General features: G+C 39.5%; 1 protein-coding gene and 1 long non-coding RNA gene across 4 annotated transcripts; one reads left to right on the plus strand and one right to left on the minus strand.

Moving 5' to 3' along the window:
* The first annotated feature begins 687 nt into the window (after window positions 1-687).
* Window positions 688-20,630, plus strand: LOC123508693 (armadillo-like helical domain-containing protein 3). 3 transcript variants are annotated; one of them, XM_045262561.1, is made up of 16 exons: window positions 688-834; window positions 1,300-1,432; window positions 6,504-6,677; window positions 8,276-8,422; window positions 8,575-8,716; window positions 9,001-9,134; window positions 9,527-9,682; window positions 9,999-10,147; window positions 10,546-10,782; window positions 11,189-11,409; window positions 11,754-11,986; window positions 12,211-12,312; window positions 14,390-14,490; window positions 15,034-15,112; window positions 17,234-17,350; window positions 17,751-20,630. In XM_045262561.1, exons 3-16 carry the CDS (start codon window positions 6,540-6,542, stop codon window positions 17,841-17,843), a joined length of 2,049 nt encoding a protein of 682 aa, XP_045118496.1. In that variant the 5' UTR covers window positions 688-834; window positions 1,300-1,432; window positions 6,504-6,539; the 3' UTR covers window positions 17,844-20,630. The 3 variants fall into 3 exon arrangements, with proteins under 3 accessions (XP_045118496.1, XP_045118495.1, XP_045118497.1); XM_045262560.1 differs by lacking the exons at window positions 688-834; window positions 1,300-1,432 and adding an exon at window positions 5,490-5,642; XM_045262562.1 differs by lacking the exons at window positions 688-834; window positions 1,300-1,432 and adding an exon at window positions 5,812-5,938.
* LOC123508695 lies at window positions 14,004-17,858 on the minus strand. The gene is made up of 3 exons (XR_006675982.1): window positions 17,728-17,858; window positions 17,215-17,396; window positions 14,004-15,157 (listed from the first exon to the last, which is right to left on the minus strand). It is a non-coding gene; the product is annotated as an uncharacterized LOC123508695 (long non-coding RNA).
* Window positions 20,631-25,289: the final 4,659 nt, after the last annotated feature.

Genomic DNA, 25,289 nt, shown 5'->3' on the forward strand with positions numbered 1-25,289 from the left:
ATGGTCTTGTAGTTAGTGGATCGTGTCTTAGTGGTGGTGGTGGTGGTGATGGTCTTGTAGTTAGTGGATCGTGTCTTAGTGGTAGTGGTGGTGGTGGGATGGAAAAGGTAACGGCGCTGGTTTGAGAATTATGTGGAAGTGTTGCTTTGATGATAGGTTTGTGTTAGGACGAGTCGTATTAGCTGTGTTGTGTTCGATTGATCTTTTTTTTTTACTTTAGTACAATGACGTGTTTTCATATTTATTCTGCTTGCTATTTGGCGACTTTATACAGCTTCAGAAATTCATGGAGGGATTTAAATAGTGGAGACTCTGGCTATTAATCTTCTGACCTCCATAGACAGTTCATAATGTAAATAAAATCATCTAATCGTATCCAAAACTCGTGGTAAAAAAGCGTCCCAGTACTGAAGGAGTTAAAACACGACCATCCAGTTGCAGGCCAGAGCGTTGATCCCCTGACCCCCTCCAGCCAGACTTGTGCTTCTACCATTCGTGAGAACAAGAATGCAGGCAAGCTCAACCAAGCCAGCAGTCTCTTCCCCCGTTGAAAGCTTTTCCATATACGAACACCCAAAGTAGTAGTTATGGTGATCGTGACAATGGCCGTGTGTGTGGATGGTAGTTAAGATGATGAAGGTAGTTAGGTGTATTTATGGTGGGGTGATGGAGGTTACTGAGGGCAGAGGGATGAGGAAGGGAGGGTTAGGAGGAGCAGAGAAACGTTAGTTGAGTGGTGTCTGGGTGGAAGGACGCTGCGAGTGAGTGACGGAGATGGGGAGACGAGATGAGGAGGCGGTGAGGAGGAACAGAGAAGAGGGAGAGGAGATAAAGGTAAGATTTGGTTATCTATATGTTTACTGAATTTTATTTACCAATTTATGTTTGTTTATTTGTCATCATTTGCCTGTACTGTCCACTACCCAGCGATCTAGTTGTATTTACCCAGTTGTATTCATGTTTTCGTATTTCTTATTGCATTTTCCTACTTCTAATCATATATTTGCGTTTCTCAAGATGTATTTGCCACCGTTAATTACCTGGTTGTATTCACCTACTTGTATTTATCTAGTTGTATTAGCATTCCCTTATTTCTGGTTGTATATTCGTAGGTGTTTACCAGGTTGTATTATTTGTATTAGTGACCTAGTTTATAATCTTATTTTCTACTTGTAATTACCTGATTGTAATCACCTCGTTAAATTTCCTTCTTTTATTAACCTAAACTACGTGATTGGTGGTCCTGTATTTGTATTTGCACATAATTATCTAATCATCCCTTTTATATATCTTGTATAGAGACTGAGAGACTGAGGCTGACTAAGGCGGAGTTTGGACACGTGATCATGAAATCCTGACGTCACAATGAATTACCTGCGTCTTATTTCCTGCTGCAGCTTCACCAGGTGACGCTCTCCACCCGACTCGGCAGGTGAGGACACGCTCTGGTTAAGATCAATTTTGTCTTGCATTGGTGACTCCTCAATGACAGTGTAATTTAGAAATACTTCTACTGCTGCTGCTACTACTATTATTGCTACTGCTACTACTGCTACTGCTATTACAACTACTGCTACTGCTACTGTTATTGCTAGTGCTACTGCTACTACTACTGCTATCATCGCTACCACCACCACCACTACTACTGCTACTGCTAGTGCTATTACTGTTACTACTACTACTACTACTACTACTACTAGTAGTAGTAATCTACTACTACTAGTCTACTACTACTGCTACTGCTACAACTACTGCTATTGCTGGTGCTGCTATTGGTACTGCAATTGCTACTGCTACTACTACTACTACTACTACTACTACTACTACTACTACTACTACTACTACTACTACTTCACTTCTTAATTAGATTAGTTTCGATTAGATTTTTTCACTACTACTACTACTACTACTACTACTCACTTGTTAATTAGATTAGTTTCGATTGGATTTTTTCATTGAAAAATTAGTTTGTTTGTGGTAATAATCATAGGAAGAATTACGTGTATTTTGGGAGGAATTTTTTCATGGGTGAAATTCACAGCAGACTCGTATATTTCATTAGCCTTGCAAGATCACCTTGCAAGATTGTTAACATATGGTCTAGTTCAGAAGATATGGAACCTGTTGGCTCGTGAGTAATTTCAATGACTACAAGCAGGTTAAACATCAATTATACATCTGATTAGCGGCCCCCCCTCCCACACACACACTCACACACGTAATCACGCGCACCCACCCACCCACCCACACACACACACACACACACACACACACACCATACACACACACACACACACACTACTATACATTTCAGCGGTGGACAAACGGTGTTTTTTGCAGATATCTCCTAAACGAATCGTTGGATGAGTATGATATTTCAACACACTACCCTGAACTTCCGTTCGTATGTGTTATGTGAGGAGTTTACTGAGTGATATTACGCCTAATCCAGTCATCATATCAAAGGTGTTATACTGTACAGAATCGGACGAGTGTGGGGTACTCGTCTAACCCCTCCACAACCACCACCACCCTGAAGAACCCCCAGACCACTCCTTCTCTACCCCAGTATTGCATGACCCTCTTCCCCGATTCCCTCTTCACCCTCTATTCACACCATCAGCCTTCCTTTTCCCTATTGTAATTACATACGTATAGGTATAATAGTTACATACGTCAGTATGTACATACATATCCATTAATAATATTATTCAATACAATTGCTGGTATATGTGGACATGAAAACCAGAGTGGGTCAAACGACCGTGAAAGCAATAGCTAATTCCGCTGTTAATGGCCGTATAGCTGGATAATAAGCAACGTATCTAACAACAAAATAATATTATATATAAACTGGACCACTTTTTATGATCAATAGGTAGACAGTACGCAATAAGAGTATCAACTTTTCCTAACAGTAGAAGGTCCAGGTCACAGGTAATTCCAGCACATCATGTTCACATGGTTGACCATAACGACTGCAAACATGGCTCTTCTATATACTACACGTAAACGTGCTGTTGTACAGTAATTATCAACGTGAACCACTTCTTGCCTTCATGAAATTGTACCATACTCGTTAATAATCATATCTATACATACACACTTACAGAACATTATAATGTATAAATACAGTGGTGGGAGAAGTAGGGAGGGACACAGGAGTGAGGGAGGCGAGGAGCTAGGGAGAGGCGAGGAGGGAAAGAGGGCGAGAACTTCCGAGACGGGGGAGACGTAGTAGTGATTAGGAATGGTTTGGGTGGGTGTGTGGGGGGACCACACTTTCATTGGAGTGCGTCAACATGACTCGTCGGCTTTGTGTTATTTTTCACGAGTAAACTCCACGCATAACACATATAGCACTGTGGTATGTTAACCATAAATTACGAACGGATGTTCAAGGTAGTGTGTTGAAATATCATACTCATCCAACGATTCGTTTAGGAGATATCTGCAAAAAACACCGTTTGTCCACCGCTGAAATGTATAGTAGTTAGTAGCGAATGGTTAAACACTATAATATAATATAATATATAATCATACATACAGCTTTGTAACTGGTCTCCGATCGTAAGCGTGCGCGCGCAAACACACACACACACACACACTGCAGTTAACTTTGTGGAAGTGCAGTGTAAACTCCACATCACACCAAATCACACGGCACTATCGCCACCACCACCACACCACCATCAGACACCACTACCAGACACACAAACTCTAGACACCACCATCACTACTACACGCCATACAATACCACTCAATGCAACACCACAGCACACCATACCGAGGCATCCTTGACACCACTATCTGCCTATCTATACAGTCCCCGTGTGCCCCGCCACGTCCCTCTAATCCTCGTCCCGCCACGCCGCAGCAAAAAGTTTCCGGTCTCATATTTGGGCCACTTTCGAATGTTTCGCAGGTGTTTCCAGATGATTTAAAGACTCGCATTGTAGAAGAAGGTGTTGGAGGTAAAGATGGAGGGAAAAGGAGAAGTGTGAGAGAAAGGGAGAGGAGAATGAGCTGTAAAGGAGAGGTGCGGAGGGGGAAGTAGGAGTGTGAGAGGAAAGGGAGAGGAGAATGAGCTGCAAAGGAGAAGTGCAAAAAAACTACTTCAGCTCTTTATCACAATTTTTATGTATTTTATTAGTGGATCTTGAATTGTTTTGATATTGAATTTATTGATAGGGATATAAAGCAAATTAAAATCCGTAATAAGATTTTGTCCAGTTGTAATTTTTGTTTCTTGTTGAAATAACACTTTTGTCATTGTTATTTTATCATTCTTTAAACCACAGCTAATATTGTTTAGGAGTTTGATGTAAGACTTAAAAGATATAAGAAACCTGCACCAAGTAATAACACTCAATGAAATTTAGTCTGACAGTTCATATTTTCAAATCTGTAATAATTCTGTTGCCAAGTTCAAAATTTTATTTTCTCTATATGGCCAGGAATATGTTTTCTTTCTGTTTATGGAAAGTAAAAAAAAAAAAAAAAATCGTTAATCAGAAAATGTAATATGATGTAGTTTGGATGTGTTTTACTTCTCGATATTATATTAATTTGTTAGGCCGTTGGTAAACATTACAGATAATTTTTTTTTTTACTGTCTTTGTTATTAGTGGGTTCGATAGCACTTTTATATTTTTAGTATTAAAGTATATGACAAGTCTGAAAGTGCATTACATAACAGTCTGGGCGCCTTCCTTCCTTCTTGCGATTTTCAAAATGCTTTGTATTACGTAAATATAAGCGCTGAGACGAATATTTTTCCCAACTATTTAATTGTTTGTGTACATCAATACTTAAGTAAACTTCCGAGTGTTTCCAGACCCAGAGAGTGAAAGATACCTCAAAATTAACCATGCAAATATATAACAACCCTAAACTATCTTAAATAGATTGAAGTTTGCAGTCCCGTTCAGAGCGCCCACCATAGCGCCATCGGACACAGACACAAACTTTATTTAACTTGATTTCTACGTTTGGAAGCATTTCTAAGTATTTTCTCCTGGAATGAAATAAGCATATTGTAGTATGTAGTAATAGGAGGAAGGAATTGGAAATGAAAGTGTGGAAGGGAACCGTCTGTAGATATAAAAGAAAAGAGAGAAAAAAAGGGAAATGAGATTGCGACCTTATCGTAAGAACGATAAGCCTAATACACCATATTCTCACAGTAATAAGGATAGCATGTGAAATAATAGGTTTAAACTTGATAATGCCAAGTTTTACAGAAATATATTGCTACTCTAATAAGGCGCTGTATATTAATTAACTAGTATTTTGTTGGGGTGAGGCAATAAAGAGCTTAAAAATTAGAAGATTAAGCAAATTTTGGATAAATGGTAGAAACACGTTAAGTACGTTTTATACAAAGACTACCACATATAGATCTGATGGCTCCTCGTAGCTCCCCTTATTTCCTCTCTGACGGCCTCTTGCAGCTTCTCTTACTCTCTTACATTCTCTTGGTGATAAGTGGATGCCAAAACAGTGAAGTCCCCTGTGAGGCGCCACGTTTTCTGTCACCATCTCCTCAGCTGTGGTTTGTTTACGTCCCGGCGGCGAGGTGTTGAGGTCAGACTGGTCAGGTCACCGCTTTGCCCAGACCCCCAGTGTGTACAGCGGGATAGGTAAGGTCAATGAAGTACAACAGGTGTGAGAAAGGTCAAAATAAGTGGCAGGGAGAGGCGCTGCCGTGGTAATTTGTTGTGGTTTAAAGTAGGGTGATTTGACGGGCGAGTTTTAAGGGGTGGGTCCTCCTTTGCCTACGTGGGGCTGTGGTGACGGACTAGTGACTTGCCTCGCCTGGCTGTGGTGGCGGGATGTGGTGCAGGGGAAGGTGGCATGGGGAATAGTTTGGTTTTGTAAGGAAATATGTGGAGCGTGTGATGTGATGTAAGGGCGAGAGTAGGAGGAAAGACAACAGGTTAGTAAACTTGTTGATTGGGTCACTTAATCGTATTGCCTGGTTAGTTGTCCGTCATGTGCGTGCGTGTGTCGTGTTTGTGCTTGATTGATAGTGTGTATGTGCTATTTATGATGTGGTCTGATGGTTTCTGTGAATGTGCTATGACTGGTTATTATTATTATTATGAATGGTAGAGTGAATGATTGGTTTCAAGTTTATCAATTGTTTTCAGTGTCTGTTTTTTCGTCATCCTTTTGTGTCTACAAGCTTGGGAGTGTTGTGGTCTGAGAGGGAAGGGAATGGAACTGTTCTCATGGCTTACTCTTAAGAAAAAGAAGAAAACTGATTAGCTGCCATTGTTAGTCTGATCAGTGGAGGACTAAGCTATTAGTGAAATGACTGATATTGAATATGCATAGAATGTTTGATGCTATTATAATATTAAGTGGAGAAGCTACTGCACATCCTGAGTAGTGGTGTAGTATCTTTCAGTCAGAGCAGGATGTGAGATAACATGATAGCAGTTGGCTGCTTTAAACTAACCAAGATGTAGTATCACTAAGGACTCTTTCACATATTGCAGGCAGTGGAGAAGGAGATCCAGGGAAAATAGGAGACGATGGGGAGTAAATTAAAGCCGGGAGGTGTTCGAAGGCACCTAAAGGAGAAGGTGGTGCAGATGTACGAGGATCTCTTCCATGGCGTGGACCCATGTATCAACAACCCACGCTTCTGGGAGGACCTGTTTCTGCTGAAGGTGAGTCCCAATTCCCTCTCTTTGTGTATGTCTGTTGCAGGCTTATTTGGATCTTGTCTCATTCAGACCAATTATTGGCTGATTTGGCCCTTGTTGCTGCCTTATTCAGCCAATTAGTGTTAATAATACATTGTGTGTCTGTGTGTGTGTTTAACATTTACCACAATGTTTACTTGCTGAGAGCATGAGCAAAACCAAACAACCAAATATAAGAGAATTGCACAATATTAAAAACAACATATATTTTTTATCTATTTTGTGTGTGTGTGTGTGTTTACTTAGTGTATATAAAAATCACTAAAAGTAGAAGACTGATATGTGTGTGTGAAAGACATGGTTGAATTGATATAGGAAGGAAATAAGTAACTCATTTCAAGGAAATTCAAGTGAATATTTTAATCACAGTTAGGGAAATAAGACATTTAGCTGTGGAAGCACTGCTCAATATGTAGTATTGACAGTAGTTTGTGCAGCACTCTCAGTGCTTCATTATCATCATTCAGTGACCGCTTTGGGTGTGATACATTGAAGGATTCTTTATGTGACTCCCTCTCAATGCTGAAAATGATTGCTTATAAAAAAAAATGCAATGTAAATTTGCTGGATTTATTTAAGTAACTATAAGTTTGTAACAACCTTTAAATCTGAAATGTCACTCTGCCAGTAGGACAGCATGTACCTGTGTGTAGGCATCCATCGCACACAAAGTTTTAAGATGTATCACTGCTGTGCAACTTATCATACATATATCTGGATAAACCTGTAAGACAATAGCAAGAAATTTTGACTGATGGACTGTACACTTGTAAAAGATTATTTCTCCTTAACACAAAGAGCGTGGCACCATACCTTGGCACCATTATTTTGCTGGCGTTCAAGAGCAAAATGATCATTGCCTGTGTTTCCACAGTCTGTGTTGCCAGCCACCACAGGAGTCGCAGTCGGTGGCCTGGTGGCGTTCTGTTACATTTTTTTTTTTTTGCAGTCTATGCACTGCACGTTGCTAATCTTGGCACGACAACTGATTATCTACACCAAATAAATATTTCCACATGAACTGAGAAAGTCAAGAAAGATCTGAATCAGCCACAAAAGTTTGAATCAGCCAAGGTCCTAATGAGCCTGTATTCATGTATAGTAGATCAGGAACTACATACATTTTATATGATTCATCTGTTTAGAATCCAACAGTATGAACTAATTCACTGTGTGTTTGGTAGGTTGTTATCAAGATGTTTAACTTATGTGAAGACTATTTATTCTATTTACATATAGTAAAATCAGTGACTTGACTTCCTTTAAGAGGAAGGTTTCATGACCTTTATTCCCCCTCCCTTTTTTTTTTCTTTTTTGGCTAACTATCTCAGACCTCCAAGGGGACTGGCAACTTAGCTTTTCTTTTTTTTTCTTTTTGTTTTATGTTGCCCTTGGCCAGCTTTCCTCTCTTACTTAAAAAAGATATATATATATATATATATATATATATATATATATATATATATATATATATATATATATATATATATATATAGAAAAAATTATTGCATTATAGGCTTTGGGGGAAAATAATATGATTGACCATTGTTTTGTCTACACAGCCCAAAATGTCAGCCCTGGAGGGAGAGATCAGCCGGTGCACTTCAGATCAGCTGGTGGGACTCAAGGACAACATCAACACTCTGTTTGCCAAGTGTGTGCAGACGCTGGCCCACGAACACAACATTCGGGTGGTGAACGCCCTCCTGGTGGGTGGTGATAGTGGTGGTGGGATGAGGGTCTTGTTTCATACACATTGTGGGTAGGAGGAGGGTTTCTTAATCTATGATAGAACTGTTGTTATATGTTCCTGAGTGTTAGCCTCATTTATATGGGTTAACGAGGTCTTCCTGTGTGGCAGACGCTGTGCAGCTTGGTGCGTGGCCTGTACCGTAAGATGCAGGGTGACTACGGCTTTGACTTCATCAACATCCTCATCGGTTTTGATGCAGCAGAGGAACAAATGCAGCTACTTTTAAATCATTGTTCAAATTTCCTCACTGGTAAATCACTTACTTTACCTATCACCTCTATATCTTTTAGTTGTTCACTTAATGTACAATGGGTGTAGATTTTTATATATATATATATTTTTTTTAAGGACATAACATTACCTAACCCAGTGTACAGTAGAGATCACTGTGTAATGGAAATGTGTGAAAAAACATGGTGCATTATAATTAAAACACACTTTTATTAGGTAATGTTTCCTGGTCATGTTTAATTCATCATCATCCATTTAGTAAAACACCACCATAGCACAACATGACAGTACTCTTTGTTGCAGGCGAGTACTGTGACAGCCTCAAGTCCCTCAGCCTAAAGTTCCTGCTGGTGCTGGCCACTGGTACAGACAACATCAGCCAGAACACAGTGCTGGAGTACCTCACCATCAACTGTAACTTTGATGCAGTGATCCAGGTGAGATATAAAGTCTGCATTTTACACTATTCATTGTAGGAATGTAGCAACTCCATCACCAACCATGAAATATATAGCAGTGCAATTGTATCATGTGGTACACTCGGCCTTGAGAGAGAGGGACCCTGATGGCCTTGGTTGACAGCCTTCCGTTAAGCATCTGTGAGAAGGATTGTGCTCCAAACAGACGACCATCCTATTCGCTAATGGAAAGTAAAGATAATAAACAAAAAATTACTGTCCCTCAACATGGCTCACTGCTAGGTTTTCTGAGCTGCCTGCTGGGTGTCATATCTTGAAGTAACAAGGCACAACCAGATTCTTTTGGACATGTTTTAGATTAAAATACATCATGACTGTAAGCCATTAAATATTACTTTTTTCCTGTGCAGCTGCTGAGTCACTCTAGCACTAGGAGCCAGCATGGCCCTGAGGCAGTGCTGTACCTCATGCTGATGGTCAACTACCGCAAGCACGAAATGACCAACCCGTACACCGTCAACATCTCGCTGCTGGACGACGAACTCATTCTCAACGGCTACGGACAGGCAAGTTCATACTTCACTGGAAAGACTGTTTGTGAATCTTATTATTTCAATGTAAACTGATGGTTCCTTTGAAATAAAGCAACCTTTGTTTTGTTTACACATGCCTGTTTTAGGTTAACTTACATTAAACGTAGACTAATCATCAGATGTTCAATAAACAATGTTCATGTTCAATCAGATGGTAAAATTTTTGTGCAAAGTCATTGACAAAGCATAACATCTCATGATTTACTATTGTTGAAAATATTATGGTGGTAGTATTAGCCATTTTTGCATTAATAGATTTCCTTAGTTTATTTTGTTGTTTTGACGTCAGGTGATCACCGCTTCCCTCGCTGACTTCAACCACAAGTACTCGGCACATTTCATGGAGCCTCATGGGTCGGGCTGGTTTGCGTCCCTCACCTCCATGGTCGGCTCCATGTTTCTGTCGGAGGAGATGGCCACTCGTAACGAACATATCAAGTTTGTGCTCCAGTCCTGCTCTTGATTTATTTTTCCCTCAGTTATCAACATTTCAGGCACTGCTAGGAATGCATAAAATGTGTGGTTACTTGTCAGTGTGGCCATGTGGTCATTGTGCTTATCATGAATTGGAATACAATGAATTGTGATCCCTAGATTATTTTAGTGAATGGAAAATTTTATTCCATTTGTATTTTCATTATTTTAAGCAAGGTTTTTAGTTTTTACCTAACAGTCAATATTTTAGAATCAGGACAAAGTACATAATTATCAATTATCTTACTCAAAAACTGAAATTAGTTAATCACAGTTGGTTCCTTTTGTGTTCAGTCAGAAAGGCAACATTACCTGTAGAGCATCTCTGTCATCCTCATGCAAGAGATGTTTGTTCTTCCCAGGGCCAACGACTCTTTCCTTCTGGCATTGTACGAGGCTGTCCATCTAAACCGAAACTTCATCACTGCCCTCACCACCGCTACTGACCCCTCCACCCCTCCCTCCCCGGCCAACACTCTGGAGCGAGGAAGCACCCCGCCAGCCCCAGACTCCACTGAGACACCCAGCCCCGCTACTCCTGTGGAAATTGAGACTTGTGTTCAGCCCACTAACCTCCTTGTCACTTTCCTGGAGTATTGGTAAGGTTCTGTTCTCATGGCTACTGACCTATCTTCTTTTCACTACCTCTTATGGTAGAGTATAAACTTGCCATAATGTATCATGTGTATCAGGAAAAGCAACTAAAAAGAACAAAAAAAAAAAAGATACCAGAATACATTATACATATTTCAACAATGTCTAGTCTCTTACTCTAAGAGGATTCTCTCCCAATCAAGTATAAATAATAAATTATTCATATTTTAACAATGTCTAGATCTCATCAGTACTCTAACAGGATTCCCAACTATATACATTATGTGCACAACATATAGGATTTAATAGGTTTAGGGAAGAACAGATCTTAGTTTCAAGTTTTATTGTTACATAATTTAGCATAAGATTCTTGTGTTAACTTCAACTCCATTTGGTGTGTTTGTTGTGCAGCTCCATCGTGATGCAGGACACCAAGACAGAAGAGAGTCTGAGCAATGTCAAGCTTTGTTTCATCATCATCACCTGCATCGCTGAGGACCAGTACTGCAACCTGCTGCTGCACGATGCCAACCTAGTGTTCACCGTGCCCCTCCACCGCCTACCCATGAGGCACCGCAAGGTGGTGCCGGAGAGGACCACTCATGCCCGCCCTCTGGCCTGTGCTGTGCTGGGTGAGGCTGTTATGATCCTGACCAGAGGATTATTAATTGTTTTCTATGAGAAATAATAACTCTGTATGATCAGTATTTATGACTAGTAATGCAAAATGAATCTCCATTTAAGTTCTTAGTAAACTATGGAGTTTTGAGCTTGCTTGTTGCTCTTTTGTGAAAAATTGACAAAGATCTGGTTTATTTTAGTTAGAACTTGGTTTGTGTGAATGCTTGTTTTTTAACATTCATGATAAAAATATATTAATGATTACACCATCGTTATTCAAGCAGTAAGTCAGCCTCTCATGGTTGGTGGTCCCAGTGTCCTGAACACAGTGCTAACCTTTGTCTCGGTTGTGCAGATGTGATGGTGGAATTCATGATGTCACACATGATGAAGAAGCTTCCCATCGAGTTGTTCCTCCTCAACGTCGGCATCACACACCGCCTGCTGTGCTACCAGAAGAGGAACTCGGTGCGGCTTCCGTACAACTGGAAGGACTTGTGGGCTGCCCTCATAGCACTGGCAAAGTTCCTGGTCACCAACGAGGCGTATCTGGCAAAGAAGATGAACATTTTCCAATTAGCTAATCAAGTGAGTCTAGTCATTATCTGCAAAATTTGAAAACACTTCTTCAGTACATTGGTTTGTCACGGGATATACCACTCTAATTCCCTTACTAGTAATTATACAAAAGTTCCACTTTTCATTGTATCTAATAATGTTATTAGTCAGACATTAAAATGAGGATAATTGATATAAAGACTTGGTCACTTACAATATTTAGACACTATTTTAAAATAAACTTAATTTTGCAGGTCATGAATATCTTCAACTTGTTCATCACCTATGGAGACACTTTCCTGTCCACACCCTCAAGCTACGATGAACTCTACTATGAGATCATGCGCATGCATCAGGTACAGTTTCTGCAAAGTCCTTATTACTATGCAGTGTTTACTCGGTAGCACTGTTTTTTAACCCTTTCACTACGCTGACGCCTATGTGGGTGTCATGAAGCCCCTGTAGCAAATACGGTGAGTGACGCCTACGTAGACGTCATATTTCTTTTCTGAGCTTTCTTCAGTTCAGTTGTCCCGTATAGTGTGTTGGATACCAACTACACACGCCGTATGCTGTCCTTGAAATCCTAGTGCTCCTCCCACCATCCTTGTCTCCACCAATCACTAAAGATAAGCTACATGCATCCCACCTTGTGTCTAAAATTACCCAATGGCATATAGACTGTTCCCATCTCTCTCTCTCTCGAAAGATAAGCTACATGCGTCCCGCTTGTGTCTAAAATATTAGCAAATGTCACACTCTCTCTCTCTCTCTCTCTCCGAAGAGAGAAGCGTCCACTTTCCTCTTCGAAGGCGATACAGTGACTAAAAAATAGCAGCATAATACACAAACACGACAAGTATGACAAGCTTCCACGAGTTTCCCGCGCTCAGGCGCGCGGCACTACCACCCGTATATAATACAGGTGGGCTTTTATTAACATCCGGCGTGAAGGGGTTAACTGTTGCTGAAATCATAAATCTAATTTATTCATGTTTTAGTCTGTTTCTGAACTGGAATCTTCCTTTACAGAAAGAATTCATTTAGACGTTTGTCCTTATTTAGGTTAGAGGTAAATTTTTGTAACGGTAACATCTATAGTAAGACTACTTACTTTGTTCTGACTTTCTAGGTGTGGCCAGTATTGTGACATTGCCATGTTATCTCATTACTTCCAAGAAAACTCCTTATTCAATTTAATGATTACTGTTAGTAGGATAACTACATACTGGGTGAATTTCCTTGTCTGATTCAGAGGTCTTGTGTTGATCACAAATGAGTTAGTTATTTTCAAATGAGAGATCAAGTTTTGCATCCTCTTCTTTCATTTACTTGCATTCATCCAGTTTACTGGTCTAACTTCTTTCAATGACATAATTTTTGTCTGCAATGTTCTTAACTTAAATGAGTTCAGTAGGTTTGTACTGGCAGTGGTAGGGTAACTGCACAACCCTGTCCAGCATCCTTGGCAATGGTCTCATCAGTCAGATACTTTTTCTTAAGTAAAAGATTGCTTTTCAGTTATTTATTACCTGGCTGTTCTCCTTTCTGGATGAGCCATACTATAATGTCTGCATTCTTCTAAGCTTGAGATGGCTGAGTGGTAGGCTGCGCTACCCATCACAGTGACAGCTCTTAATGTCAGGCAGCAGCGGTTTCTTAAACCATTCCTCATATTTAATGGATGGAATTTAATTATGGCATGTTATGTGCTTGGAAATACAAGGTCTGAATTGTCAACATTTTAATTTGTAGTTTCTGCATGGGGGATGAGGTGACTCCTTTTTCCTGTAGGAACTTTTACTCCTTTGACTTTGCTGGCTGTGGTATCAACTCAACACTTGGGTATGGTGGAGTTTTCTGGTTGCTATGCAAAACTGTCATGGATTTCTTTACTTATATCTTGTAAAAAATATGCTCTTGCAGCTTGCACATCATTTCTTGCCATTAGAAATTTGCAACCATCAACTCTTTTATCGGAAACCTTTCATTACCTTGAAGACTCCATGTAGGAACTCGTGGCATCATTTTCACTATAAAAAAAAAAAATTCTTCTTTTCTCTTCTTTTGTAGTTCTCAAAGTTTGTGATTGTTGCTGATTGGTTCTTTATTGAAGTGAATATTGGCTGATAGCATTGTGGTGGTGTGTCACGTGTCTAGTTTGTGCTGGAACTGGAACAAGTCCTCCTTACTGTGGCTTCAGATATTCTTGTTCCTTCTGCTGTTCACTTCCTTGCTGATCTGTAGGTAGAAGTGGTCATCAATTTACCTTCTCTTTTAAAGATACATTAATCTTATAGCCACATTCCTTGGTCTAAGTGTGCAAGACTGTGTAGGATGAATAAGTGTCTGGCTGTCCATGGTGGTGACCTGACTCACCCCTATGCATGGTAGGAGGAGTATACTCTCTATTTCCACCAAACAATCTTGCAGGTCTTTGAAAACATGTACTTAATGAGCCTGAGGTACTCCAGAACAGATGGTGACTACAAGGAGAGTGCACAGAAACTGACAAACTCCCTGGGCAACATCAGGTGAGCTATCATCACTCATTATCTATCTACATCACAGTACTCATAGTATACAGGATTTTTAATTCTAGTGTTGGTGAATAATTAAAGTCTCAGTGGCTCATATAATCTGAGTCTAACCCTTTGACTTGATTGAAGAATTTAAATCTCTTGCTGCCTTTAGTTTTACTTTTGCTCAGTTACTCAGATAAAGCAATATTCCCTCACTATCAAATGCTGCAAAGTTGATTAACCTCTTCAGTACTGTGCTGCATTTTTAAATTCATTCTGGTTACTATTTGGTGATTTTATATGGCTTCAGAAATGTATGTGGGTTTTGATATCATGGTAAAAATGTATCTCAGTATTGAAGGGGTTATTACAAATACTGTAAATAGTAATGTGGCAATTATCTAACTTCACTTGATTTAGTTATACTTCATTGGTCACACACGTCCAGGTTACAATTCCACTACTGGACTGGACTCAGGAACATTATTTTGGTTAATGGTAAATAGTGATGCAGCCTATATTGTATTACTTTCCCACTGAGGTGTCCATCCACAGGTCAATCATCAATCACTTCACTCCTAAGCTGGAGAAGTGGAGTCAGGAGCACAGCATCTCCACCCTCACAGAAGAACAGGTTAGTCCGGGCAGAGTTAACGGGGATTAAGTGGCATTAATAGATCTGATAAGAAAATATGTACATTATCAATATTATTAATAATATGAATGGAGGAAAATTAAAGTGTAGTCAGTCAGCATTCCCTAGATGGTCTTGTGCATTCAAAGCATATCAAGAAGTAAATTGTCAAAAGGAATATACAGGATGTCCTGGGAGTTAAGGTACGTACTTTGGGATTCAGTAGTTCAGGTAATTCCAAGTTGAAAATGCTCTGTACACATATGCTGCTGTCTTGCTTTATTTTTGTGAGAAATTAACAAAACTTTTGTCAAGTGGGTTTTACTTCCATTGGTGGGTCTCCACTACCACCTCACCAGTGCACAACATACTCAAACACTACTGCATCACATTAAGATATAATTATTTTATTTATCTAAGTAATGTATACAGTCAGAGCCTTACAGAAAACAATTAGAAAATGATCACCATATAGACTGGAAAGAAACTGCCTACTAATAATTTATACCCTCAAGGCAGCTCATTCCTGTGTTCAAGGTAGCTAGCTCCTTACACCTCCTACCAACAAATATTTGATTCTTGGATTAGTGAAAAATGATTTAATTTTACATTCAGCCTTAAACAAAAATGCAAAACTTCACTTAGAAACAAAATAAGAGAAGCTTAGATTCCACAAAACTTGAAAGAAGAAATCCTCAAAGATTTATTTTTATTGAAGTAATGAAGAAGGAAGCGATTGTGAGCTCAATTGTGATATGCAACAAAAGTTATATAGAAATAGAGAGAAACTCATCTCCTTACTTTGTTTCTGCCTGTCTTTTTCTATTTCTATGTAATGTGTACATTGGTGTATTTAAAAAATCATTAACTTTTGTTGCATATCACAGTTGAGGTAAAAATCAAGGTGTGGTTTGTATAAAAGTCTGCCCCCATCCTAAACGTGGCAGATATAACTGGGGGAGTGCAACCTTGCCGATAACTCCACCTGACCTGACATCTTCCAGACGCCTCACTTCTACACGTTACAGCTTTCTTTACACATACGTATGACTCACAATCGGTTCCTTCTTCAGTAATTCAATAAATCTTTGAGGATTTTTACAAGTTCTGTAATCTAAGCTTCTCTTATTTTTTCTTAAAACATAATTTTACTTTTTTGTTTAATGCTGAATTTGAAATTGAAATTTTCATTAGTTTCAGAATAAAAATTACAGTATTTGATGGCATATGGGACGTCTTTTTCTTCAAAAAATTGTTATTGGCCCTGTGTCTAATATGCAAAATAGAGACCTCCTGTAGATTACTTTCTCACTGACACTTCCCAACCTAGCATACAATCAGTACTTCTACCTACCCTAACTGCATGCATCATCATTACCATATTGCTGGTGTTATTATTATTATTATTGCCAGTATTATTACTTTAAAAACTAATTATCATAAAAATGAAAGCAATCTAACCTGTGAGCCTGTCACGTGTATAAATATCAGCTGATTGGAACCCCGAGTCCATGCCATCTGAAGGGGAGGAGTAACAGCAAGTTAGTTCATGATCCTAACAAAACACATCAATACCCTCACCGTTATTGGAGCAGAAGGAAAAATGTCCAAGCTACACAATCTTTTACAAATTACAAGTGGTAGATTATGCCAAGGAGCATGGCAATAGAGCAGCAGCAATGACTTTGCAGCCACCACCTCTTGAAAAAATTATGTATCTGGCAATAGCAATATGATGATCAACTGAAGAGTGCAAGGAAAAGTAAATGTTTTGTGCTGCTGGATTGCTTTCAACAGTATATACTTAAATATTTAACTAAATTTTCTTCCTGAATTTGACCTGGTGAAATGGGGGTGCGTCATATATGGCACGTCAAATACGATATTTGCTGATGTGGGTGTAAGGAGTTGTCTCGAGTAATTTGCTGGTGGGGGTGTAAGGAGTTGTCTCGAGTAAATAAGTGGGTTGCCTGAGTACGCAAATTATGCATTTGCACTTTTCTCCCTGTCCATATGGTGACCAGTTGCCCATTCCCTCTATGTATAATTGCACAAGACAGCCTTTCATCCCACCCACAACTCTTCCACCTCCTCCCACTCACCACTCGTCCCCCGCTGCAGGTCCTTGAGGTGGTGCGGAACAACTATGACAGCCTGACCCTCAAGCTGCACGACAGTCTGGACCAGTATGAGAAGTATGCCGAGAAGCCCCAGCATGCCAACTTCTTTGCAAACATGGTAAGAATGTTGTCCAGCAGTGACGGTCTTATAAGTATCTATGGAACTAATGAACTCGTTTATATATAAAACGATGAAATATTTGTGTATGGATTACTACATTTTTAGCTGGTTTTCATACATTTTATAATTTAGTTTTCTTACTTGATGTGTATTTATTGCTCTATCTCTGAAAATTTGTCTTACTTTTCTCTTTCCAGAAGCTAGTCTTTAACAGAGCACTTGACCACAGCCTTTGTTTTATCTATAATTTCTAATAGTTGACTTTATGTAGTACTTTGTTTCCATTATTTTTAAAAGGTTAAGAATATTACTTTATTCCCTAAATGTACATGCTTCACCAGTGATTACTGCCAATGAAACTGAACACAACTTACACCTTCAACCTATTTCCTTCCAGGTGAGAAGCATCCTCAGCGACACAAGGCAGAGCATAGACTTCAGTGCGTTTGAGAACCTCTCCATCCTTCAGGAGCTGAGTACATCCACGTGAGGGAAGGTCCTCAGGAAGGTCTGCCAGCTTTTTCTTGCCACATGCAGGTTATTACCCTGGACAGGGGAACATTATGAACATTAATGAGTGCATTGTATGTTGTGGATCAATTCTGTGGTCTTGTGTGTCATGTGTAGATGGAAGTTGCTCAAAGGATAGTAGGTGTGGTTTGATTAGTATACTGTGGTGTGACATTAGGTGGAAACTATATTTTCTGATCTATGAAAGTAATACCTATGTCTCCACTCTCATGGCCTGATAACTTATAACTATACATAAACTGTGCTTTCATATTAAATTTGTACGGTATTTACTGTTTGTAATGGGTAAACCAAATCTAATTTTATGAAGTGAGTAGTTAGATGATCAACAGGTGTATAGAGTATCAGTAGTAGCTAGAGTGGCCTGCACACTTACCTGATACACAAGTCAACCTGAGTTCAGTCCTGTCTCTCTGGGATGGCAGCATTCCAAAGCTCCTGGTAAAATGGCAGCAAGTAGGTACAGAACCTGGAAGCCAAATGTAATGAATGGATCAGGTGTTCCAGGCAACACCCACAGACTCCCATGCAAATGCTAGACACTGAACTTTACATCACAATCACCTTTACCTTTTCCACACATACACAGCCTTCCCCAGTCTGTCCAAAGGAAGTGTAAGGATCTGCACTTTCTATTCACTAATGAAGAGGACATCCTTCATCATACTATAATGAACTATAAATTATTTGTTTTGGGCATTCATAGCCAATACTTCAGAATGTTTCAGACAGGTTTACATGAACTTGAACTGCGAGTTGTTTTATGGCAGTTTTTTTTAGCAAGTTGTGATAAAGAAGTGACATGGACTGTCCTTCTCCGTGAGGTAGGATGTGACGTCTCATTGTGGTGTGTCCTTCACTGCTGAGGATTCATGTGAGCCAGATCTCAGTGATGTATGTGATTTCTAGTTGGACTAATTATGAAATTATATCCAAAGATGTAATTTATTTTGGATTTTCTGCTGTGGTTTAATTACCAGAATCGTTACATTTAATATCTGGAAAACTTAATGCTAATACAAAAAGGCATATTCTTCTCATATTACTCTGAAGCACCACAGAGAAAAGAAAATCACTAAATAACCAATATGAAGCACCATCAGTGTAAATAATCAATACAAAATACCATCAATCTCCACACTGTATTAAGTGCTGCATCATTCTTACTGTAGCACTCGCCTCCACCACAACAGTTAGGAGAATCATGAAAACCTGAATATGAGAGGGAAAGGCAGGGCCAGGCAGGGCACTGAACACCTGTCATGACATTAAAAAAAATCCTGACAGTGTTGCCCATCAGACCAGTGAATCTTAATCAGCCACAGTGCCAAGTGTTCTTACCAAACCTGCAAGGAATCCATACACTGGTGGGAATCTGGCATTAGTGAATCCACACCATAAAGTCAGATGGAGAAAGTTTATGCGAGTCTTGCATGATAAAAGCAATGATGATTTTTTTTTGCTTCCTAAACTTAAGTTGCTTCTCATTGTTCCTGTCACGACCATCCATGCTTAGCTCATGTGATTACACCTCACATCATCGCCATTCATCAGTAGTATGTATGTACCACGTCATCACCATCCCTCTATAAGCATCACTAGTCCCATCACCATTGTCACCTCACCACCATCATCATTCCTCCTCTGAAAGTTTTTAGTCATGTTTAGGAAATACTTTCAGGGTAAAGATGCCAAAAGAATCTGGCTTCATTCATTCCTTACAAATCTTCTCGCCCGTGTCCTCAATTTCTAAGGTATGCATATCATTCCCTCACCAATACATCCCTTGTTGCTGTAATTTAGCTATGGCTCCTCCTCACGGTTTATTTAATGCACTCGTCTTAAATTTTCAAGCACTGTGTGAATTTTAATACTTGATTGTAATCCATTTTACTTTTGTTTTATTCCTATAGTGAGGCAAGATTAGTTATGTCATGTCTTGGATATCCCAGTATGATACATTATTATTTTTATTTTTATTATTATTATTATTATTATTATTATTATTACATCCTTTAACCTGCAGTTCTGTACTCTTTTTGAGGTGAATGAAGGTCTGAGGGTCTTAATAATTGCAGGTTGGTTGCATGTTGTTTACATTAGAGCCGAATCCTTATCAGCCATATGAGGTACACTTGTTATTATTATTATTATGATTGTTATTATTGTTATTACTTAAGCTATTGTTTTAAAGCTTTGCCGTGCGTGGCGAGGCAGTGTTGTCAGCCATTCTTAGCAGCATCAGTGTGTTCATAACATTCTGCCGGCTGTGTATCCTCGTGTCTAAGAGGAAGCCATTACATAACTATTACTAACATTTAGTAGAGATCCTTAGTATTATCTTCCTGTACATATTTTCTTCGTTATCTATTACACAAACCTTGATGTGTATGAAAAAATCTTGCTGTTAACAAGATTATTTCCTTGTTAAGGAAGAAATTCTTTTTGTTATACACAGTCATCAGCCTCCAACTCTCCTCATCAACAAGAGTTACTGGTGCATTTGTCTGTCTTATTATAAGTAAAACTGGTAGGAATCATTATTACCTTAAGAATCATTTGTGTTTCTGACATTTAGGTACAAAGGAATTGCCGATGTAAAATTACAAGCAAATATATTTTTGGTAGCTTATTTCATACTTGGCTTCTTTTTAATTTCCATTTTGATTACCAAAGTCTCAGCAGTGATAAGAGAGTTGGCAGGCTTACCTTATGTACATCAAAACCAATAAACTGATAAATCAAATTGTATGCATGTTAGCATCCTTATACTTGTGCACTACTAGTAAATGAGGTATTTCCAATGTGGTGCCAATGTATCCTAGGATCCATGAAGCCCAGTGTAGACTGTAGGCTGTAGAAGGAATCAATTTTAAACACTATAGCTTCACTCAGTATGCTCAAAATACCTTTGGATGATCTTTATTTTGGGAAAACCTGAGAAGAAATGGACCATGACCACCAGCAAACATGTTTCTGCTGTCCTCCTACAGTTGCTATCCTTCTCTCTGCAACTTTATCTCAAGTTTCCTTTCCGACCGTTCTATTGCAGCCGTGGTAGACGGACAGTGTTCTTCTCCTAAATCTATTAATAGTGGTGTTCCTCAGGGTTCTGTCCTGTCACCCACTCTCTTTCTATTATTCATTAATGATCTTAACCAAATTTCTTGCCCTATCCACTCCTATGCTGATGATATCACCCTACATCTTTCCGTCCTTTCAGAGATGTCTAACCCTTCAGGAAATCATCAGATCACGCAGGGACACCACAGAATGCCTGACTTCTGATCTTTCCAAGATTTCTGATTGGGGCAGAGAAAACTAAGTAGTGTTCAATGCCTCAAAAATTCAATTCCTCCACCTATCAACTTAACACAACCTTCCAGACAACTATCCCCTCCTCATAAATGACACTCAACTGTCTCCTTCCACACTGAATATCCTCGTTCTGTCCATTACTCATAATCTAAACTAAAAGCTTCACATCTCATCTCTTGCTAAAAACAGCTTCTACGAAGTTAGGTGTTCTGCGGCATCTCTGCCAGTTTTTCTCGCCCCTCCAACTGCTAACTCTGTACAAGGGCCTTATCCGTCCCTGTATGGAGTACTCTTTGCACAGGTTCCACACACAATTTTATTAGATAGGGTAGAATAAAAAGCTTCATCTCATCAACTTCCCTCCTCTGACTGTCTGTCTTCAGCTTCTTTCTCACCACTGAAATGTTGCTTCTCTTACTATCTTTTATTGCTATTTTCATGCTAAATGCAGTACTGACCTTGCTAACTGCATGTCTCCCCTTCTCCTGAGGTCTGTGTCCTTTCTTTTTCCTATCATCCCTATTCTGTCCAACTCTCTAATGCAAAAGTTAACCAGTACTCTCAATCATTCATGCCTTTCTCTGGTAAACTCTGGAACTCCTTGTCTACTTCTGTATTTCCACCTTTCTATGACCTGTCTTCTTTTAAGACGGGTTTCAAGTCATTTGTCCCCAACATTTGCCTAATTCTATTTCAATTTTTAAAGGAACTGGCATTTCAAGTGGGCCTTTTTTTTTTTATAATCTTTTGTTGCTCTTGGCTGGCTGTCCTTCATGCATAAGAAAAAATAATAATATTGATAATATTCAAATTCAAGCAGAGTGAGAAAAAGAGATGAATGGCTGGTGTTTGTCAAAGTGACACCTTATAAGGCATCAGTTACACAGAGGCTGACTAATGGTAGCCTAACCATAAACATTATGCAGTAATTATTCTATGAGTATTAGTAATTAGTTATCAATTACTAATGTATTAAAGACTTACTACATACAAATGATAGGATGATACAACAATGATAATATCAGCAGGTACAGTCAGCTCTCTACATGAAGAAGCAGATTTCTTATAAAAATTCTAACAAAAGTGATATGTCAATTTTTTTTTTTTTTTTTCAAGGTAGGTGTCATTGGCTAAAGCTAAATTGGCTTTGTTGTGTATCATAGGGCTGCCTTTTTCCTCTTTTCCTCCACCTCCCCATCCCTCTCTCTCTCTCTCTCTCTCTCTCTCTCTCTCACTACAGTTATCATTACAGATGTGTAGTGTTAACACCACATCATCACGTGCAAACATCAGTTACCACCATGCCAAAGTACCACCACAACACCTCAGCACCACTGGACACCATCACATACCACAGCACCAACACACAATACTACAAAACCATTAACATGACTACACACCATACCATACCACACAACACCATAAGATGCCGAAACAATAATTACTCCCATTGAGGTCTAATAGCAGTGGTTCAGTGGGTGCTGTGAATTGACCATTAAAGCCAACTGTGACCTCACTGAATGTTTCCCTTTGTGTCTCACAATACAAGGGAGCAGTTACAGCCTGCCCTCTAAAGACAGCTCTTTCCTTCACACAAAACTACATGCACCTAGCTACACATACGGTACATTCTTCATTCAGAATTTAGAGGAAGAAAAAAAAAAAATGATTCCTATACCAGCCAAGCAGTCCCCTTTCTTTTTCACCTTTGGCACCTCAGTGACCCTTTTTCATCACATTTTTTGTAGCCCTTGGGCAGTTGTCCGTCAAAAAAAAAAAAAAAAAAAAGTCATATATCCCTGCTCAGACAGCCCACCAAGACGCGGGCGATGCTCACGTCCGCACTTAATTGCGGATTGAAAATTTCCTTAAATTTTCAGTGTTTCCAAGGAATTTTCAGCAGTTTTTCACCTGGAATGCTTAGATTGGAGTAGATTAAGAGGAAAGAAATGTGGAGTGGAATTATTATGAAGAGTGTAGTAGTATTATCAGCACTACCATTATCACTTTAATTAGTGTGTGTGTGTGTGCTTCACTGTTTGTTTGATCTGCTGCAGTCTCTGACGAGACAGCCAGACGTTACTCTACAGAACGAGCTCAGAGCTCATTATTTTCGATCTTCGGATAGGCCTGAGACCAGGCACACAACACACATCGGGACAACAAGGTCACAACTCCTCGATTTACATCCCGTACCTACTCACTGGTAGGTACGTGAAAGGAGACACACTCAAATATCTCCACCCGGCCGGGGAATCGAACCTGGCTTGTGAAGCCAGCGCTCTAACCACTGAGCTACCGGGCGCGCGCGCGCGTGTATTTACCTAATTGTAACATACGGGAAAAGAGCTATGCTCGTACTGTCCCGTCTCCATATCTACTAATGTCCAGCTTTTACTTAAAATCATGAATATTCCTTGCGTTGACCACTTCCACGTCTAAACTATTCCATGTTTCCACCCTTCTATGAGGGAAGCTATATTTTTTCACATCTCTCCTATAAGTGGCCATTTTTAGTTTTTTCCCATGCCCTCTCGACATTCTTTCATTCCACATACACAGATCTTCCCTATCCATTTTTTCCATGCCAATCATCACTCTGTATATTGCTATCAGGTCTCCCTTTCTTCTGTTTTCCAGGGTCGGAAGTTGCATTCTGTTCAGTCTGTCTTCATAAGTCAAATCTCTTAAGTCAGGCACCATTTTTGTTGCAGCCCTCTGTACTTTCTCTAGTTTCCTTATGTGTTTCTTTAAGTTCGAGCCCACTGTATTGTTGCATATTCAAGCCTTGGTCTTATCATTGCAGTAATTATTTTCTTCATCATTTCTTCATCTAAATATACGAACGCCACTCTTATGTTCCTCAATAAGTTCAATACTTCTCCAATTATTTTGTTTATATGTCTCTCTGGCGATAGGTCATTGGTAATTGTCACCCCAAGGTCTTTTTCTTCATGACTGGTTTTATGTCTTCATTTCCTATCTTGTACATACTCCTGATTCTTCTTTCACTCTTGCCAAACTCTAATTTCTTGCATTTTGTCGTGTTGAACTCCATTTGCCATGTACAGCTCCATTTCCATATTCTGTCCAAGTCTTCCTGGAGTAGTTCGCAATCTTTGTCACATCTCACTTTTCTTAACAATTTTGCATCGTCTGCAAATAGGCTCACATAACTGGACACCCCATCCACCATGTCATTTATGTAGACCGCAAACATTACTGGTGCCAACACTGATCCCTGTGGAACTCCACTCTCCACCAAGCCCCATTCTGATGGTCTGTCCTTAATTATTGTTCTCATTTCTCTTCCTACCAAAAAGTCTTCCATCCATTTTAGTAAACTGCCATGCACTCCTCCTACCATTTCAAGTTTCCAGATCAGTCTCTGGTGTGGTACCTTATCAAAGGCCTTTTTTAAATCCAGATATATTCCATCAGCCCAACCATCTCTTTCCTGTATTACATCTATCACCCTCGAATAGTAACATATCAGGTTTGTCGTGTGTGTTTGTTGTGTGTGTGTGTGTGTGTTATTTTGTATATACAGTCCTGAGAGAGAGAGAGAGAGAGAGAGAGAGAGAGAGAGAGAGAGAGAGAGAGAGAGAGAGAGAGAGAAGAATCGGACGATGCGGATTTGATAACATAACATAACATAAATAATAGGATAACAAAGGGCCACCAGGGCCCATCTAGGTTATCCTGTATCAGTCGCACAGCGACCTCGTCATCAGTACTTAGTGATATGAGAAATACAGAAACAAGAAAGGGAAGACAGGGGAAGCGGACATGGAGGGGTTGAGAAAGGTATGGTTTAATATATACGTCATGAGTTCTGGCCAATGAAAATACCTATTAGAGCCCTTGAGTTGACATGTCGCTCTAGGTAAAAGTACAGAATAACCACTAACTTTGTACTTCGGGCATTAGCTGCAGTACTTCTCCGCACTGTTGCCATCTTAATCCAACTCATAAGTGACCTGACCCGACCATGGCTAGCAGGGAGAGATCTGGGGGACTCACGTGGCAAGACTATGAGGCCTGCCTATACGCGATGCCATGTGTAATAGAAAGGATACGTACGTCA

The sequence above is a fragment of the Portunus trituberculatus genome, chromosome 25, assembly GCF_017591435.1.
Source record: "Portunus trituberculatus isolate SZX2019 chromosome 25, ASM1759143v1, whole genome shotgun sequence".
In the NCBI taxonomy this organism is placed as follows: domain Eukaryota; kingdom Metazoa; phylum Arthropoda; class Malacostraca; order Decapoda; family Portunidae; genus Portunus; species Portunus trituberculatus.

Excerpts from the sequence above, each read along its gene's own strand:
- LOC123508693 (XM_045262561.1), top strand. The coding sequence starts at position 6,540 with ATGGGGAGTAAATTAAAGCCGGGAGGTGTTCGAAGGCACCTAAAGGAG. Across the intron at positions 6,678-8,275 it reads AGGACCTGTTTCTGCTGAAG|CCCAAAATGTCAGCCCTGGA; the intron begins GTGAGTCCCAAT and ends TTGTCTACACAG. Across the intron at positions 10,148-10,545 it reads ACTCGTAACGAACATATCAA|GGCCAACGACTCTTTCCTTC; the intron begins GTTTGTGCTCCA and ends TGTTCTTCCCAG.